This window comes from Tympanuchus pallidicinctus, unplaced genomic scaffold (assembly GCF_026119805.1).
Source record: "Tympanuchus pallidicinctus isolate F22 unplaced genomic scaffold, pur_lepc_1.0 scaffold15, whole genome shotgun sequence".
NCBI classification, from domain to species: Eukaryota; Metazoa; Chordata; class Aves; order Galliformes; family Phasianidae; genus Tympanuchus; species Tympanuchus pallidicinctus.
Window position 1 is genome coordinate 6,421,995 of NW_026294669.1, and position 20,434 is coordinate 6,442,428.

Here is a 20,434-nt window from a genome sequence, read left to right on the forward strand (position 1 = left end):
CTGTCTTCTATAAACTATAACTACTGGACTTTTCCAGCAGATCCAAACACCTTTAAGCAGCTGACAGAAAATGTTACAGCACTCACGTTGTCTGAGAATGCCAAAGTGAAGCAGCCAGTCACACAGTTGAAAGATCAAGCACCAGTAAAAGCCTGACTGCTGGCTAAATGAAGGGTTTTCAAGCTTATTCAACCTATACAGGAGGCTGCAGGTATAAAGTAAAAATCACTAAGAAAGCATAGCAGGAGAGGAGGAAAGCAAGAATACCAGGAAGTGGTAAGTAATCAAACTTATTCAGTAATTAGTCTAGTGCAACTAATTACTTACAAAGTTGGACAGTTGAGCAACAGTTGAATTGGCCTTTGTCTTCTATTTAACAAAGGCATTTGCCTCATAAAACACAAAGCCTATGGGACAAAGTTCTAGGGAAAGATTTTCTCTAAAAACAAACAAACAAAAAACTACACAAAACATCCGTAACACATTTTTACTTGATGCATGTCTATCAGAGAGAAGTATTTGAGATAGAAGGAACTTTTTACACGTGATCTAGTCACAAACAAGTTTGTTTCTATATCAAGCTATGAAAGTATGACATTTAAGTAGTATTTCGATTTAAAAGAAAACAAACACTCCAACCTGAAAAGTTCTTAGAACCAGTAAATTTAAATTTATTGAGTAATGTCAACAATACCATAGTTTTTACATTTAATTTTGTAATGTAACTGACCTGCTCATTCTGATTAAAACACAGTAAGATCACTGTAAAGCAACATTGGCACATACAAGTCATAGTGTTTGCATGATATTCAATGGGGTTAGTTTATCAGATCAGATCAAAGACAGTATGCATTTAAATGGTCTCTACTGTAAGCTTCACTTTGGTTTAAAACCTCTGTACATGTAATTTACATACAGCTTTGGCCCTTGCATGCAGGGAAGGATAAAAAGCATCTAAAACTGATTAGGCTTAATGCTAATAGGATTATAGTAGCTCTTATCCCAAAGACAAGACCTTTTTTCAGATGACTGGTGCAAGGCTAGGAGAGTTAGGCAAGAACTAGAATGTGTTGTGCACTTTAAATAAAATGAAAGGTATTTTAGAAGTATTTGCAACTTACAGATTAACCGAAAAAATACTGAGCTCAACATTTGTGATTAGCAATAAATACAAATTAATGTCTACACATCAATTTAAGTAGGCTAATATCACTTTATCGAGTCTGATTAAGAACTGTAAAGCTGGACAGTCTGCATAACCTTGAACATGAAGTATTTGAGTGTAGCCCATTAACATCCATAATTAAACAAGCCAATGCAAAAACATGTGCTCCATTTGGACAGAGGGGGATGGCTAAATAAACTTTCTTCCCCAAAGAAGAGCAAAACCACTGCTGCCGCCTCTCCAGCCCTCCAAGATGGAGCACTTGGAGTCATTCTTCTCAGATCCCAGCTGAGGTCTGTCCTTGGGACTATCACTCCCTGCCACTAACCACAACCTTATTTTCTCCTCCCCACAAGCTGGTAGATCTGTAAGCGTTAACTTCCCTGAAGGAAAATGAGTAACATTCTACTTGTGAAGACACACAAGGTAACACAGCTACGGTTACATCAGAAGAAAGTTGTGTCTGCTGAAAAGGCACCTGCAAGTCGAAAGTCTTCTTTTGTAAGCACGCTGTACATCCGCTGGGGCAGCGGTTTAGAATAAGGTGCAGGACGGGGGACGGTTGTGCGCAGGATGATCTCCCGGCCTGTGGGCGGGGGGAAGTCTGACATGGAGCCCGTGTTGAGTCTTCGCTCATCTGCTGAACCTGATCTCCTCAGTTCTTCATCAAGAGGCGGCACTGCAGAAATCTTAAATAAAAGCAGAAGTGTAACTACAGGGCAGGCTGTTCCTTGCAACTAGAATTCAGAAAAGAATTTGTAAGAGAAGAGGAAGATCGGCAATGATAAATATCAGAAGGCTTTACGTATATGCACAAGACACTAATGGGATGTCAAGAAATAAACTGCACACAATCAAATGGAAGAACCTTTGTGGATGGTAAGCTCCTTGGGTTTTGGAAAGCATGAAATAAGGTTTTCACCACACAAAACTACCCTTTCTCAGTCATGAAACTAGCCTCAGCTCTTCACTGCTATGCGCATTTGGTCAAGCCACCCTTGTTGTAGAAGTAACCAGTGCCACCACTGAGCCTTGACAAAAAGTCACTTGCCTTTGAAATTCAACATGTAACTTCAGTGTACTCTCCATGACCAAAGAGAGGCTTGCTAAGGTTACATCACAGAGCAAACAACACTGGGCCATCTCTATCTCTACTCCCTGCCAGTAAGCAGCAACACTACAACTGCATATTGAAAGGAATAGCATACTTCTGCCATTTCTGCCAACTTCCTGGCTGTTCCTCAGATGGTTTGACAGACACGCACACACACACATGCACTCACACACTCTCCAATAGCCTAACAGGGTACTGAACTCCTTAACTAAAGACTAGGAACATCACAGAAGAACCCCCAGAATGACCTATCCCCTCTCTCTGCTTCCAGCTCTTACCCATCCAGCCCCCAAGAGCAGGAACCCAGTTCTGCCTGGCTCTGCAGCCTTTGACACGGTCAGTCACCAGGGACAAGTGGCATTTGTATGTCCAAAAACAGTTCAAGGAAAGCAGACAGGATGTTCTCTTTGCTATACTTCTTCAGTTACTCTAGTTCTCCCTCTTAGAACACCTCTATACTTTTGTCCAAAAGTTTCAGTAGCTTTAGTAAGCTTTGCTATCTCAATAGTTTTGGTAGTAGCTGGATCGTGACATCCACACAGTATACTATATAAATCATTACCTTCCCCCAAAGCAACTGGCTGTTTAATAGGCAAGAAAATAGTGACAGCAACTGAGAAAAATATAAAAGGCAGGCCACATATTTCAGCATCAGTGAGTATTAGTATTCACCTGAAGAAAAGTTTGCATTTTTTATTCTTGTTTTTAGTTTTATATTTTAAATTTGTCTTCATTTTCACTTCCCAATAGGCTCTAAAAGAAAGTCTGCAAATGAGGAAAAACCATTCTGGAAACACAATATTATTTTTATGCTCTGGAACTACAGTACCAACCACATCAGGCTGTACTCTATCTACCAAAAGCTTCAACTCTATGCAGCTAAGGAAGATGAGTGGGAAATGAGGGACAAAGTTGGTTACCTCATCAGAAGATTCAGTCAGCTTGAAAAGGGATGAGAAAAGAACCAGTGATGAAAGATAGAAACAAAGGCAAGTCAGAGATGACTAACAAGAGGCTAGAAGGAGACTGTAGGTTTAAGAGACATCATGCACTCTACTTCTAAGAGCATGCACTTGCTATCATATTTTCCCTGAGAAAGTTTGAAAAGAAGACATTTTACACAACCCAGAGAAGAGTCCAGATTCAAAAGGTAATGAATAATAAAGTCATTCAACTTATAATTCCCAGACAACTCTCTACCAGACTAATGAATGGTAGATTAAACATGCTTTCCTGCAGCAAGTTAACTCCCATCCCACTAAGAAGTCTTAGCAGTGACCTGCAGCTAGTGGGAAGTGGCTGTAAGCTACTAAACTAAACTGTAGAAATTACATGTATTTTTACTTGTTAACGTTAGAAATTCAACTTCTAAAACAAAATACATGATTTAAAAAGAAGTGCATACATTTGCGTACCTTTATAGGGCATAATCTTAAGATTTAAGAGAAATTCTTCTCAGTTAAGCTGGCTCCTGCATGTTGAGATTTGCAACACAACTTTCACTAGACTAAAGTTCTCTTAAGGGTAAAACAAATGTTTCAATTTTTATTTATCAGAATAACTGTGGCCTGTTTTCAGAATGGTCCTTTTTACACCGAGTTGCAAAATATTACAGATTATTATTAAGGCATCCACACCTCAGAAGTGCTTAATTCCAAATCACTTTTTTTTCCCAGCAGTGATCTCTAAACACGGTTTCAGGCTTTAAGATTTCTGCAACATTATGTCACCTTGTTATTATCACGGCAGTTAAATTTTATTTAGATTATTTGATGCTACAGATAGTTGAAATTGAAATTTCAGTCAGCTGTAGGCTGACTGCAGTCCAAGAACTTTGGAAATCAGTACTTACCAAGCCAGTTATTAAAAAAAAAACTGCTTAAGGAAAAAGGCATTATTTATAAAAAATACAAAATGGGGAAAGATTTCAAGAAAACAGACACGACACGGGCAGTAAATAAAGCAAAAACAGAGTTGAGAGAACTGACACTTTTCGTAAGCACATAAGTTTCCATACCAGAAAGTTTTTGAATATAAGCCTCAGTCTAAGAAGTATTTAATGTTATGGCATGCTTCTCTGCATTCCATGTAAAACCATCATCACACCCAACAGTTCTTTCTGCAATGTTGCATATGTTACACAACTTCACTGAAGCAGAAATTTGTGCCATAATTGCATTAGTGTTATAATTCAAAGTAAATCAAACATTAACGACAGCTCTATCTACTCAACTTCCTTTCAAGTTTCACATCACAGGTCACCTACTCTTGGTGGGATACTGTTGTAGCTAAAATTATGTTGAACATCACAAAAAAAAAAAAAGAACCACCCAAAAATGCAGTCACATTTATAAAAATAGGTGGATATATGTAGACAATATAAACAGCCAGCATATGTTAGCTTATTGCATTCAAATGGTTTGAGGCCTCAGAGCAGCAGTCAAGAACTCTCTTACCCTCTGAGCATTCACAAACAGTTTGTGAATAACGCTGCCAGCAGGTCCTCTTCCTGCACCAAGAACAGACACTTCTGGCTGCTCCAGGAGACAGTTCACAAATCTGTGATACAAACAATTAAAAAGAAAAAAGAATTTTTGCTTGTTCTGCTTTCTCATCTAAAAATACAATTGCTTCCCATGAGGGGGTCTCCATCTAACAGAATTAGCACTAGGGGCTAACTCTGAATTCTCTGTTCCAAAAAATTAAGGAAAAAAATTTCATTTCAGAGTAACACTTCCTCTCCACCCCTTGGCCTTCTGTGATTGCCTCCTGCCCTATCGCTCATTCTTTCACACTAAGCTATGACACTAACTGGTGAATGATCTCCCTGTCCTTATCTCGAGCCACAACATTTTTTCCATTGTATTTTCTCCTCCTATGTTTTTGAAGAAGATGAGGGAGAGGGCAGTATGATGGTCCTGAGCTACCCACTGGGGTTAAACCATCACCTAGAGCAGTAAGAACTACTTATTTCTTTTAAAGCATGTTACACCTTAGTCAGCTTAAGCAGAAAGTAAATCCGACAGCAGGTAGTGACAACACTGAAACATGCCTTGTCACTTTTTATTTATATGTCTTACTGACATTTAGAATTACTAGGGAAACTACAATAAGGAAGTATAACTTTGGGCAGCAATTCATTCCATATTAGTTGTAGAAAGCATGAAATTCCTCGTCCTTCTAATTTTAACATAAATTGCAACAAAAGTTGATTGCATACACCTTTTACTTACACAAAAATGTCACATTTCCAGTACCAACAGAAAATAAATCCCATCAAAATAGTAGATATCACATGTTTTAAAGACATGGTTACTCAGATGGGCATACAAGGTGCCCACCCCTGGGTAGCATAGGGACAGGGACACCAAATTAAATACATCATGTTAAATATGACTCTTTAGTATTCCTGTATTATCATCACTTCCATGTGTCCTAAATTTTGACATTACTAAAGAAAGAGCATCAGAGGAAAAAAACCAAAACAACTAGAGGGAATTAAATAAGCAAATAAATACACAAAATCAGTCACCTTTGGAGATCTTCCTTCTCCTCCTCATTTTCACATTTCTCTACTCCAAATTTTGCCTTCAAAGACCTGGCCCTGGCAATGATAGCTTCCACACTCATAATCTGAGCAATAATTTCCTGTAGTTTAATGAAAAGATTTATTCTTAGCACTCCCACAAACAAGTCTATCAAGTTTCCATCACAAACTAACATAGAAGTCTTACTTCTAGCTTCTTGTCCTCCGGATTTGGAAATCGTAGAACTTTACTGGAATGGGATATTATCTGTTTAATAATCTTCTTGACTGAAGATATATCTTCTAGTACTTCTGTTAGGAGGAAGAGAACCAAACAAGTTCTCATTATTGCATTAGTGTTCAACCTAAAATACCATAATAATTTATTAAACATTATTTACCTTCTTCCTTTACCTTGAGTACGGCTGCATGGATGATGCAAGGCAGGAGATGCCGTGCAAGGTCAGCTGGTTTCTGAACAGCAAGGTAGTGAAGTACCTTTGACAACAGAAAAATTAATACATTAACGATCAGAACTGCTTCTCACAGTTAAGGTTAAGTTCAAAAGATAAGCAGCCATCACTAGCCACAGAATTGTTACCTTCTCTGCTTCTCTAGTGTCATCGAAGAGTCTCTTCTGCCTCCGTGCTGGGACTGGTTTTGCTGTCTCCCAGGCCTCCACCCACATGTTGCTGGGGATCTTCATTCGGGCGCTCAGCTCACCTTTAATTACCACATTTCCCTTTTCATCAACCACTTCCTCTTCAATGTAATCCCGAGGAGAGTACCACCTCACAAAATCCTCCAGACAACAGCCAGGATTGGCTGCCTGGAATGAAGATGACATTAAATTTGTACTTCACAGAATCCTGTAAAAGTATAACTGGGTAGGAAGGCAGTATAGTTTTGAGGGCACACCACAGGCTATGAACAAGAAAGTCAGGGAATTTTGTTCATAGTCAGCAAAATTTATGCTAGAAAAGAGACCTGGGTGAGGGCAAAAAAGCAAATGCAAAGCAAAACAGTGGAGTAGGGTGTGAGGAGGAATGTATGTGGAAACCACACCATCAACAAAAAGAAACCTTCCTCTTACGCCCCCCACAAAAAAAACAGGAGATTCACACATTACTGCAGGCAAACTCAAAGTCATACTGTGAAGTCAGGCTTCACCTGGTACTTCATAAATGCAAGAAATATTAAATTTTCACAAGTTTTTATCATAGAATCATAGAATAGCCTGGGTTGAAAAAGTACCTCAAAGATCATCTAGTTTCAACCCCCTCTACTGTGGGCAGGGTCACCAACCACTGCTCAGAGCCACAGTGCATAAGCTTATACAAGACAGAAATGAAAGAAAGAATCAGTAGGCTGCATGAACACGCTTCCAGCAATGACCTTCTGTCTTCTAACTACAGAAGTTCCTTTTCTTCTTCCTTCAAAAAGGATCCTAAAATAAATATCCTCCCTCTTTTATAAAAGCTATCCTGATTTTTAATTTCCAGTTTATCAACTAAAATGCCATCGTTTGGGGTTTTTTGTTTGTTTGTTTGTTTTGTTTTTTGTTTTTTTAATCTCCTGAAGAAAGTCACACAAATCCAACACCGTACGAATTCAGCAGAACACTACAGTGCAATAGACTGGATAGCCACAGATCCTGAAGGCTTTAAGCAGTTTTATCAATGGGCTTTTAATTTCAACTTTAAACTATTTTGAAACTGTTCTGTCTAAGGAAAAAGACTCATTATAAAACCCTTAAAAACTGTTCAACACATGCAAGAAGAATAATTTGATGAAGACAAAAGCAGGCTCGTGGAATTTTTCAAGTAGTATACCTTAAAAGACTCCATATCTGAGAGCAAGCAGGCACTCTGCATGCGTGCTCGAAGATGTGCACCTTCTGCTGAGGTCCCAAGTTTTGCCAGAACCTCAGACTGTTCCTCCAGCAAATCCTCAGTCATGGGTGCTGGCTCCTGCGAGACAGAAAAAGGCAAGTTCACAGATAGTTTCTCCTCATCTTAGCCCTCATTAAGGAAGAAGTGGCTGACAGCTCCCTCAGTACTCAATTTCTACTTTAAGGAAATAACAATAAGTTTCTTTGGCTTAAACTGTTTAACCTGAAACTGTGCATCTGAAAAGGACGCTAACAAACAAAACAAACACTACCTAAGAAACACTTCAGTATACAAAAAACAACAGATTAAGTCTGATGTTTGACTGATACTGTTCTGCTTAGACCCACTGTGGTAAAGAAATGCAGGATTTTTGCCACTGATGCTGTCAGCATGTAATTAACTGATGACATTCTGCCTCACTGCTCTCTGCTTGTTCTTTTTACCCATGTGAAGCAACATCAGATAGGTGAATTTCTCTCAAATGAAAACCACTGTATTCACGTGTGGCTGAATTTACATTACTTCTTCTGACACCACTGTTTCCTATTTCACCCCTCTACAAGAAAATCAAATAAGGTTTCCAGTTCACTGGGGGAAATCTGCTCTAGATAGTGAGGTCCTAAGCTGATGACTATGGCCTTCTGAAATATTTCTCAGTGCGTCTCAAAAAGACAAGAAGCAACAGCAAAACTGATCCAGTACTCTGGTCCATCTGGTGGAAATTACTATCAGCTCAGATGACCAAACATATGGAGTCTTAAATGTGTCACACCACAGAAACATAAGGAAAAAAATAGGGAGGGAATGGAAGATGCCTTAGGAATTGGAAATAAGGAAAAAAACAGAGCGTGAGGTAGACAAGACAGCTTAGTTTTCATTTCAAATGAAAGAAATGTGTTTTGAATTAAATTTGGTAAAAGCATGCAAGATTTCACTTTAAACACCTTCACCAAGTTATAAAATATTGAAAATCCACTCTTAAGACATAGCCATTCCTCTGTTTTAGGTCCAAATAAATAACCTGCAAACTACATGCAACTTCACAATCCTGAGAATGAACGGTACTGCACGAGAGTCACACTGCACATGTGGCTCAGTTCTGGCTATCTAACCTGTGTTATGGGAATGTAGAGAGGCTCTCCTGGATGCAGCAGTGTCAGCTTCCCATGAGGATGCAGGCGGCCTTCTGGTTTCAGGTTTACAGGCTCTTTGCTGCCTTCTTTTGCTCCTTTTTTTCCATTATCCTGTCCATTTCCTTTCAGATCTTCTGTGTCACTTAGACATTCAAAAAATTCCTCTTCACTGTCACTCCACGATTCCCAAGACTTTCCAACTTCTTTATCAGTCTCCTTCAGGTAATCTCCAGAGTGGTCTGCTCCTTTTCCAGTATCACCAGAAGAACCACCAGGTGAACGATCTGACACGCTCCCCCTTTTCCCCTCATCTCTTGCTTTCTTTCTTTCAATGCAACAGTTTAACATCTAACAAGTTATATGGGGGGGGGGGAAGGGGGGGAAAAGTGTTTAGCAATTACTTCTTTTACAGAAATTAACATCACAGAGAAACATGAAGAATTACCAAAAATCTCTTACGATTCCAAAAGACATTAATCCCATTGAACTGGTACTATAACAAAGATTTTGCCAAGGAATGGAGATCCAGACCAAGTGATACAAGCCTAACTAAATCTATAAAAAACCAACGTATTTAAATAACAATGGTTATGACTTGGATTGTTTCTCTAGGAGAAAAATCATTCTGAAATTTGGGATATTTACCTGAAGCTTCTGATGCAGTAAACAGCATCTCAGATCTGGAGGGCCATTAGCTAATCTAACAAAAGGTAGAAGTTAACTATTACCAATTATGAACTTTTCACACACACATGGTCTTAAATCACCTGAAATCCAGGAAAGAGGCAGATACCCACAACAAACCCACCCCCACCTGTTCCACTATGCAGCTCTTTTGTAGTCCCAGCAGACAAGTAGTGACTGAACAAGCACAGAATTTAAACTACATTTACTTCCTTTTTGAAGCTCAGAGATCAAGTGTAGCAGTATAAAGCAGACAGATTCTGCATTCCCTGGTCAGTTTTGTATTTGAATGATAGCTGAGACAGCATCATCTGCCTGAAAAGGCAACTACGCCAACAGGAACTGGGAACAGCTCCCTTAGAAAAGTGGTGGAACTACACCACAAAACAAAGGTATTTTGCTCTATAACAGCTCCTTCATTTTTATCTGATAATTTGGAAGCTAAGCATTTGCATAAGCTTCTTTTTCCTCCAAACAGTGGAATGCTCTTTAACTGGAGCTTCCTTCAGATGTCTCAAGTTTAACAGAGTGTGCAGATTCTTTCCCTACTCGCTCTCCTTTCGTATTTTAGGAAGGAAAGATAATAAAAGCAGCAGGCAGCATTTGCAATTAAATAAATCAATCTTACCCTGGAATAAGGTAGTTGTTCTCCCATCTGTAGCGCATTTCTAACACAAACTCTTGCCAAAGATGTGCCACTCCTTTTACTCCTCCATGGTAGAAGTTTATCATACAAAGACATAAAGCTAATTTGTATGTCAGACTATCAGAAGGAGCAGATTTAAACTGACTGAAGAGATTCTATATAAGAAATAAAAGAAAGCAGGAATACAGAACCAATGGCATTTTCACCAAAACCATACAATCTGTGCATTCTGTGTATCTTTCCAATTCACCAATTATAAAACAGAAGGTCACAACAAAGTCTGTATTAACATGCACTAGAGATCGTGTTCCCTCCCTGTCTTCCCTCTGTCAAGTATCAGTTGGTACAACTTACGTAATCTTCGTTCTCTGGAGGAGGATTGCTTCCTGCTGAAGAGCTAGCCCTGCTTTCATATCCCTCTGCCAGTTTGTCAACAGCATCAGGAAATAAGAACTTGAAGAAATAACATTTAAACTTAGGCTGTTTCAAGGAGTGGATCAATGCAATTCAAATAATGAAATTGACATCAGAAGCATTTTTTTCTTTAAGTTAATTCTGCTCACTTACCAGAAGAATAGTGTTCAAAACTTCATTGTTCAAAGGTGATTCATCTACACCTCTGTGCTTGCGAATCTTTTTCTTTGCACTGTGAACCATATTTGTGACAGATAGTTTATGAATTGGGACAGGCGCTGGCTCAGTGAGCTTCGACAAAGCATGAGTGATATCAGCAACCTCTGCAACAGAAAAAAGAAAAGAACAAAATCAACTCAAAGTCTACCTGCTGTAATCAATCTGTACTTCTTGCACTGAATTTTAACCCTATTAACCTAGGCTATACCCTCATGCTATCAATGTTTGATCCTTGATACAAATTCTTGGTCACAGTTATATAGCAGAACCAGGAGTCACAAAGGAGTCGCAGACCAACCACCTTTAATTTACTTTTTTCTGAATGAAGATAAGACTGTAGGTAGTGCCTGCCATCTACTGCAAGTACTGCATAGTTGCAGATAATGACAGGCAGAGTATCAGCAAAAAAAAAAAACCACCTGCTGAGGAGCCCACTTACACATGGTAAAATTGAGTAAACTGTAGGTAACAGAACATGCAAGTTTATGCTGGAGCTTTAGATTAGACAATCTGTGCACTATTTTGTTTTGGATTCTTCTGTTAAACTCCTCAAATCAAAAGATATTTTCCAGACAAAGCTGTAGCTGGTCAACTCCAAAACCAATGAATTAATATTGTTTAAAAGTGTAAAAACAAATTTCAGTGAATTATTAGCCTGGAAAACCTCATCTTGGCAGACATTTTAAGGAAACAAGAGCTATGGGAGGGCTGAAGAGATTATGTCAAGCAATAGAAGTAGGATGAATGTGGCTCTGGGCAGCCTGATCTGCTGGTTGGAGACCCGTTCAAGGCCATTCTATGACTCTATGATTTTACTCTACAGTCCAACACCTTTTAAAGCTAACTAGCTAGCTCTTTTTCTTTTGTTTTTGAGCTCCTTCAAAATACATTCAACATGCAAAGTAAGAGAATTGAAAGAAAGGGACAAGGGCATCAGAAAAATGCCAGTATCCCCACACTGTTGGGATAATGCTTGACCTATTGGTGTAACAATTTTGGTTTTAGCTTCATTTCATTTCTCTCTCAGTAACATAGGCCTTTGAAGTGGAAAGGAGATCAAAGACTTTCAAACAGATATCACTCTTATTTGGCTGTTTAAAAGCACATAACACAGTATTTCAAAAAACAGAAAGTAGTGAGTATAAAAATACAGAAAATAATGCAGATGAATCTGTTTAATGCTTGCTCAACACCAAGTCTTCTACGTAAGCAGTCAAAAGGAAAGTCTCATTTTCTTTCTCGTTTAATTAAAAATATAGCATTGGAATTTGCCCTCTGACCCTTCAAGAGCTGAAATTGCCAATTCATGTTAAGTATTCATATTAAACATTACCCAAATTTGTGGAAGTGTTCCAGAAAATGCCTGAAGGTAAAAAATATAAAATACTGCTGAATCTGAAGTCAAGAGAAGTGGCAGGAAAGGTCAGATTTGTGAAACGAATAACTATCAAAAACATAAGTGAACAAGATTTTAGCTTTACCTTTTCCATCCTCTTCAAATGCAGACCTTCCCAGTATTTCATCAGTTGACTCCTTCCGACGACAAAGCTTGAAGAATTCATTAAGAAAGTCACCTGTAAGAGAAACAGTTTCTGAACAACTAGATTGAAGTCTCACTGAATCAAACAATTCTTGATAACTTCCTCTTTTTTTCTGATGACAACTTTGTCTTTTTCTGAATGAACACAATAATCTCTTCCAAAGCACAAAATATCCTTAAACCAGGTAACTGAAGTATCAGAAAATGCACTGCTAGACACCTATCAGCCACCACTCCACAGCACCAGACCTCACCTGAAGCAAGGTGCAATTGTACAGCAGAACAGAACATGCACAATAAACATTTACTCTCTGGAACCTGAATAAGTAAGAACAGCACTGAAGTTAATGGCACACATAGACTAACCTATAAGAAACTATTTGCAAAGCTTGTGTTCTTGGAAAAAGAAGTCCAAAATACAGTACACTCAAAGAAATCAGGGGAGTGAGGAACCAGGTCATCGGGAAATCAATCATTCAATTCTAATTTCTAAACAGCTTAAAAGCAATAAAAGAAGATACAAAATTGTGATGTCTTACCCAAAAGACACTGAGGATTATCTGCTTTTCTGACTCTTACAGACCACTGTGGTGCTTGAATAGGATCTAGATCACTAGAAAAAAAAAAAAGTTTAATTCCATAACCACAGGTATACAAGAGATGAGCACTAAATTCTTAAATAAAATTTCATAGTTGTGAAGCTGTAATATAGACCTAATTATACAGAGGAATATGAAAAACATTCTAAAATGTAAGCAAGAGTTCGTTTTTACAGACATATGACAGGAATAAAAATCAAAAGAACGACTCAGCTCAACTTTAAGTAAAATCATCTTTTGAAATCTACTGATGTTGAAAAATTATTTTTGCATTACTTAAAACAGTAGACCACAAGTCTTTTCTTCCTTTCTGATGTACAAGTGCACATTGTTCTTCCTCTTTAGAAAGAGGGATGTCAATCACTGAGCTCCTAATGCTTTCCTTATTCTAAATCTTGCTATCCTCCTTTCAAGAAAAAATGCAATACACAAAACTTGTAAGGTTAGCATGGCAGTATGCCCCAAGATGCACATTCTGTTGAGCTCACAGCATAACATTTTCTCACACAGAAATGCACTTCAAAAATATTTTTTCCAGAGCAGACATTCTATCAGAAGATCTTAGCACTCCACAAAAAGCCACATACAGAGTCCTAATGTCACTTAAATGCAGCAGTTAACAAGTGGAGAGGACACATCCAGATACTTGCAATTCAGACAAAATACTTACGAATAGACATCATTGTCAACAATCACACCTTCTGTTAGGTGAGGCCACGTAGTGGCTAGATGGAGCTCACTGAAACAGAACAAGATACAAGTGTCTATCAACCGCAAGATCTTGACTCACATGACTGTTTATGCTTAAATGCCTGCATGGGTTTTGCAGCTAAGCACAGAACTGTGCATATTTCCAACAAGTTTCCATCACCCAGCACTGCACTCAGCCTTACTGGCAGCTGGCACACAGGTCCCTTTCTCCACTCCTCTCCATAAAAGCAGAGATTGTGCATTATCCTCTGTAATGGTACCCCACTACAGAAAGAAAAACCTACATAACTTGCCTACTGCTTTGATACTGTCTAATACATTAAATGACCCTTTGATTTGCTGAGTAGTGATGGGGTATTCAGAATAAGACATCAGAAGTATTGTAACAACTCAGTTAATAGACTCTCTCATGTAAAGTCTTCTACAAATGTGACAGTAAAAAAAATGATCAAGTCCACATGTTGAATGAAAGAATACTGAATGAAAGCATATGATTTTTAAAGTTTTCTCCAGTTAACGTGTTCCAACATAACAGTTTCAGGAACAAACTAAGTACTCTGTAAGTTTACGATGGAACATTTATGAGCTGCAATTCTAATACCATTATATCACTTACAAGTTGTGTTACTTGCTATCAGATTTGGATAATATAGCATTCTGCTACTGACACAGTCAGTATAGGACAGCAAAGCTCAAATGACATACCTTAAAGTCCTCCATTAAGCAAAGTCAAAAAAAAAAAAAAACAACAAACCCACACCCCCCCAAAAAAAAACCAACAGGTTTTTCAACTTTTATCTTACCTAATAGGATCCTCACAGGCACCAAATGGTAACTTCCCAAATTCAAGGCCTCCAACTTCTCCTCCAACTAGAGCATCTATATCTGAACATAAATCAACACATTTCCCATACAGAATTCATGGGGTTTTTGAAAAACCGTATCATGCCATTTTCACAGTAAGACTGCAATGTGTTGGCTGATCAGAAAATAACTGAATAGTTAGGTGACAGAGGTATGAAAACACAGTCCTAGCACATAGCCAAAGTAGTTGCTTCCAATCGAAACTAGGAAGTAATGTTGCAACCAGATAATCAAAACAATTTGTTCTGGTAAGAATAAATCCTTGTAACTCAAGATCGACCGCCAAGGACGCACACAGTATCACATAGTGAGCTCTTAAGTAAGCATCTAGGACTTTTTTTCTAAGTAGCATTACTGGTGCAAACTTTTCAAGCCTCACATGTGTACCTCAGATACCGTTATTTTTCCTCACCTCTCCCCTCAACAAGAGTGCTTGATCAGCAGTTTTTGCTACATAAAAGAATTAACTCCTTCGCTTAATAACAACAAAATAATCCAAAGTTCTACCTCAAGCAAAGTCCACACAAGATTTTCTCCTCTTCCTGTTGTTAATAAACAGCAAAGCATTAAAATCAATCTTTTTATTGAAATAACTGACCAGTACTCTTGCGAAGTAGTAACATCTATAAAACAGGAATCCAGCAGGTTCTGCGTGGAATTCAGGGCAGAATTCTTTACAGATCTATGGACAGTTATCCTCTTCTCTCCAAACAAATACTACGGTTCTAGACATACCACAGTTTGTCTAATACTAATAAAAAACAACTGTCACAAACATAAGCCACAGTCCTATCTTCAGAGCTTCGAACTCGTTAGCTCATCACAGCCTTTAATTCCTCTGGCAAGATACAGAAGCGTTTTCTTTTGCATTTGCCATTTATCTTAAGACAGGCTATTACATGGACACAAAACTCCCACCTGGTGGCTGCTGCGGCCAGAAGTACTGTTGCCAATCTTGAAGCACATACGTAAGCCGAATAGCCATGCTCACTGGAGGCAGTGGTGTTAACGGGCATCCCTTGAAAACATCCACTGTTAAGTGCACATCCTTTAAAATATCCTCATACAGAATTTAATTCTAATATAAACTACCATACATTCCATCAAATTTATGAATTACCAAGAATTACCAGTAAAGCCACTGCTTAGCAAGACGCTTGTGCTAAAACTAAGAATATAAACATTCTAAAACCCGTGCAACATTTACAAGCTCTATTTAGCTGGTAACGTACAAGTAACTAACACAGAATATGACAGGTCTTCAGTAAGGACTTTTTCAGTGTTTTGATGAGATTCTGACTAATGTTGGTGGTCAGCCAAGTGTTGCAGTCAGCCATACCACTCCGGAGAAGCCCACCCAGGCCCCTCAGATTACTATCATATTGCTCTTCACTATTTATAGGAGGTTGGGTGCTGGAGCTACAACTATCAGAACAAACATGCACCTCAACCTTCCCCTCTCCTTTTAAACAGCACGTAGAGCTTGTCTCTATTGAAAAAGGGAGTTGTTGCAAGTAGGCTGCAAATCAGAAAGATTTGGCCTTCATATGCCAGTGGAGAATTTATACAACTCTTGTTAATTTTGTACTACTAGATACAGAGCAACAATATCTGGGAAGACACTGTTGGTATTGACAGTAAGTCTGATATTTACACAACAACTCGCTAGAAGACAGAAGCAAATGAATGGCAGTCAGGTGACCGAATAATAATTCTTAGTATCAGGTATGTATGTGCAGATGCACTTACAATCTTGGACTTGAAGACATCCAGTAATCCCGATAAGTGAGTATACTGGCTGGGGACTTTGCGAAGATGAACCATTTCAAAGTCAGTTCGAACTCCTGGACCTTGGCACTCTCCAACATACATACGGCGCCATTTCTGATGTATTTGCACAAACAACGGCACCTGACTGTAAAACACCCACTTTGGATTATCTCTGCCAGCTCATAGCCTTTTAAACACCGTATTTTTTACAGTCTATTTCTCTTAGGAGAACACAATTCAAAATGCTAAATATGAATCACAGAAAAATATTCTTAACTTCATCGTTAAAGAGAACGCCTAAAAATTGTCATGAGAAACACAGATGCAAAGATTCAATGACCTGTTAGCTTTCAGTCCAATTACTAAAAGCTACTCATAATTACTAGAAATTCAGTTACCACACAGAAGAAATCTTTCAGAAGTTGTGTTCCATATGCCAGTTATCCCAACAACATGCAACAGTTTTATAAGCCTTTGAGGTTTCCATACAACAATGAATATAAATAACATACTGAATCAATATTTATATAGTTACTGTGGAAAGATACTTACAAAGTCTTTTTGTAACAGTATTATGGTGCAAATGCAAGAAACACAATGTAATTCACTAACAACTAAATACTTCTTCCTAAATAAATAAAGAACTATATAAATAGCACGCTAGTTTCACCTTTAAAAAGTTCATGCTTTCACCTACCAGCCAGTGTTGCCCAATGCAATAGAAACAGAACTCAGTAGGAGGTTACATTTCGATTCACTAAGAACCGCATCATTATTTGCAGCTGGAGCAATAACCACAAACTCACGTAAGCCGTACCTTAAAGAAAGAGCAGGGAAAGACAACATAGTTGTGTGTTCCAATAAACCAGCTCAAACACAGAATTGTCAGGAATATTACAACCTGAATAATCTAATTCCTGCCAGCAGGACATGACTCTTATTTTGCTGTGTGTCGCTTCTTTCAGAGAGGCCAAGATCTGACTGGGAACGCAGTACTGCAGATCATCTCACCACTACACTAATTCAACAATGCTCAAACACTACTGAAGTCATATGAGGATTTTCAGGCGTACCAGTCCTGAGTTTCTTACTAAAGTTAGTAAAAACTGTAATTAGACTGAAAAACAAACTATCACTATGCTTCTCCGTATTAGAGAAGAAAGGCAGCATACATACCATCTTACTAGACAGTGGGCTCTAGGAGGAAAGTCATTGTTCATGCAGAGCAAGTCCTGCATAGGCAGGGGAAGGGCATCTGAAAAAAAAAAAAAAAAAAAAAAAGGACACGTAAGAGCATCAGCATCCATCATTTACACTAACAGTTTACTTCTTTAGCAATTTGTTCACTGTAAGACATAGTAAAAATCAGAAACATCAAGTCCAACCCATCAGATCCCCCAACATTTCACAAAGATGCAAATCAACGCTTATGAAATCAACACTCTGAAATTGTCTTTTGTCTTACAACACCTGTGACATATTTCAGGCATGAAAGAGTACTGTCAGCTACCTTCTACACCTTCTTCTCTCCCATCTCTGTCACCAGGTTCTTGTACAAGATAATGATGTGTAACTGAGAATTTGAAGTCCGCAAACGAAATTTCATCTGATTTCTCCTCCCACACTCCTGTGGTATATACACCCTGTAGATTGAAAATAACAAACAAAAGCAATTGAAAAAATGAAGAACAACAAACAAAGCTATTACTTGATCACATAAATTTAGTGTAATATTTGTTCATTTTTTTCTCCTCCTGCAGTTTTATTTTACAGCTAGGCACCGTCTACTATGAAGATAATTCTCAAAGCACTTAAGGTTAGCTGAACGCTAAAATCCACGTTAATCACTTTCATTTCAAGGACAAAAGTCTTCAGCATTATTAGGCAACGTAAAGAATTGTACAGTTGCTACTAGAAGTCATGTGAAACTCTTTGTAAGAAGTTCTTCTCACTAGACAACAAGAGTCCAGTACAGAAAACAAAATACAGGAATACTGACAGCTATGGTTGACAACTAGTTCACTAGATATCATAAGCTTTAATCCCTAATACTTGGTACTCTAAAATTAAGTTAAAGAACTCCTCTGGAAGCAGGATAGCCATAAATCCCTTAATTTCCCACACGTTTTACAGGACTGAAGCACCACCAGAAAGCTGCTAATTAGACTTCTGGAGAAAAAAAATAGAAAGTCTCTCTATGAGATGTACTGAATCACAAGTAACACAATGCAAACCTCAGCCACAGTACGTGAGGCACGCCAAATGCACCGGGGAGGGCAAAGTAAATAAACAAGCTCATTGAGAATAGAGAGCAGCTAAAACAATGTTCCCAAATGGAAAACAGGCAATGAAAAGAAACCATAGCACTAGCCCCCATAAGGAATTTATCAAGGAAATTGTCTATCTGGCAGAATTCCAGTAACCTCACAGCACTTGTTTGTTCAATAGCCAGTTTTACAAGTGAAATTCCTAACACAAATCATTAGCTGCCACATTTAAGTAAATGAGAACACACATAAACACATCCATGGGTACTGCTAGTTTCTAACACTCTGTGGAAGCTCTAACTGACCAACTGACCTTTTCCAGAGGTTTGCCTGAAGAAATCCCAATAAGTTTCCAGTCATTCAACACTTCTTCTATTTTTGAAATAAATCTAGTAAGGAGGGAAAAAGGTATTAATATTTCCTGATTGCTTGCTCAGCTTGTGTTGTAATTCAACTCCCAAAAGCAGACAAGTAGTCCTGCTGGAGAATTCCTTTAAAACAATGCAAAAAATAGTAACATACCAGGGATTGCAACAAAAACAGTCTGCTTCCTTGTACAAATAAAGCGGTGCTTTTAGTTTCACATCCCTGATAAGCCTTATTTTTAGCAACCGTTATGAACGTGCACTGAATGTTTATAAAGTCTCACCCATTTCCACAGAACCACAGAACTATAGGAGTTGGAAGAGACCTCTGGGGATCCACAAGTCCAACTGCTTCACTGATGAGCACTTCAGTTATACTTCAAGCAGCATTTTTTCCCAAAAAGGTAATTTCTAACATAGGGGAACATGCTTTCTGTCTCTCCTACTCACCCTTCCCCGATACCCCAACCCCCAATTACTGGCTTGCAAAAAGGGTTTCAAGCACAACCAGCTAAAATTAAAATACATCCCAGTTATGGCCAACACAGGCTTTAATTTAGATCAATATACAGATCATGCATTAAGACAATGGAATTTGGAAGAACTGAGACTGATGTTATACATTTGTCTGGTACTGCAACAAAACAGAGCACTGCTTCACTATTTACAGGAAAAAAAAAAAAAAACCCACAAAAAAACTACATTAGACACATAACTGTAATCTAAATTCAATTTAAACACAGACCTTAAAGTCTTTTTCTATTGCAGATATTCTCACTGGAAAAAGAATTTTAAAGAATAATACATAAGAATGCAGAGCAACCTTCACCTGATGTTGTTCCGTATGCTGCTCTGCTAACTTTGAAGGGCTTCAACCACAAGGCAAGTACTCAACTGCTACATTACAACACATGGGCTTTATGGATGTTCGCTGTAATCCTCAGCTAAACCTGATCTTCCACCTGGTTCACAAACAGCCGGCCTAGATCCTCTTATACACTGCAACCGAGCACTGTCAGCCCTACTGCAACCGCACCGCCCAGGAATCGCTTCATCTGAGCACTGCACAACAGCACCTTCCGTGACTGCCTGCTTCAGTTCAGCTGACAACAAAAACAAGGCCACCGAGTTGCTGGGAACTCGAATCGCGCCCGACGCAGTCCGAAATCCGGCCGGGGAATGAAGGTAAGGAGGCGCCGGAGCTGCGAGGAGCAGGGCCGGCCCCAGCCCAACGGCAGCGCGTACCTCTCCCACTCGGAGGCGGTGGTGAAGTCCGTGATCTCGAACACCTCCGAGTCGGGCTGTGGGGAGAGAGCGGGAGAAGCAGTGAGCGGAGAGGCGGCCACGGGCCGGGAGCACCGGGGTGAACACGACGGGACGGGAGGAATGAGCAAACACTCACTTCGCTGTCCGCCGCCATCTTGCGCTGTGCCCGCCCCACGCGCAAGGGCTGGCGGGAAGGGGCGGCTGCCTCACACGGTGCCTCGTCCCCGCACGGCGCCTCACGGAGGAATGAGGTCAGACT

General features: G+C 39.0%; 1 protein-coding gene across 3 annotated transcripts; it reads right to left on the reverse strand.

The window, feature by feature from the left end:
- Positions 1-647: 647 nt before the first annotated feature.
- RAB3GAP1 (RAB3 GTPase activating protein catalytic subunit 1) lies at positions 648-20,394 on the reverse strand. 3 transcript variants are annotated; one of them, XM_052674834.1, is made up of 25 exons: positions 20,312-20,394; positions 20,155-20,210; positions 18,858-18,933; positions 17,788-17,920; positions 17,454-17,532; positions 16,975-17,094; positions 16,257-16,422; positions 15,426-15,525; positions 14,447-14,528; positions 13,603-13,671; positions 12,873-12,946; positions 12,275-12,367; positions 10,728-10,897; positions 10,515-10,613; positions 10,143-10,315; positions 9,476-9,530; positions 8,810-9,178; positions 7,638-7,775; positions 6,407-6,634; positions 6,207-6,303; positions 6,014-6,117; positions 5,812-5,927; positions 4,736-4,838; positions 3,200-3,220; positions 648-1,854 (listed from the first exon to the last, which is right to left on the reverse strand). In XM_052674834.1, exons 1-25 carry the CDS (start codon positions 20,327-20,329, stop codon positions 1,612-1,614), a joined length of 2,982 nt encoding a protein of 993 aa, XP_052530794.1. In that variant the 5' UTR covers positions 20,330-20,394; the 3' UTR covers positions 648-1,611. The 3 variants fall into 3 exon arrangements, 2 of the variants coding, with proteins under 2 accessions (XP_052530794.1, XP_052530796.1); XM_052674836.1 differs by lacking the exon at positions 3,200-3,220; XR_008204639.1 differs by lacking the exons at positions 648-1,854; positions 3,200-3,220; positions 4,736-4,838 and having other exon boundaries at positions 5,907-5,927; positions 6,220-6,303.
- Between the last annotated feature and the right edge of the window lie 40 nt (positions 20,395-20,434).

Coding starts and splice junctions, on each gene's coding strand:
- RAB3GAP1 (XM_052674834.1), bottom strand. Junction 17,095..17,453: donor GCCCACTGTCTAGTAAGATG/GTATGTATGCTG, acceptor TCTTTCTTTAAG/GTACGGCTTACGTGAGTTTG. Junction 10,614..10,727: donor TTTTGAACACTATTCTTCTG/GTAAGTGAGCAG, acceptor TATTTCTTCAAG/TTCTTATTTCCTGATGCTGT.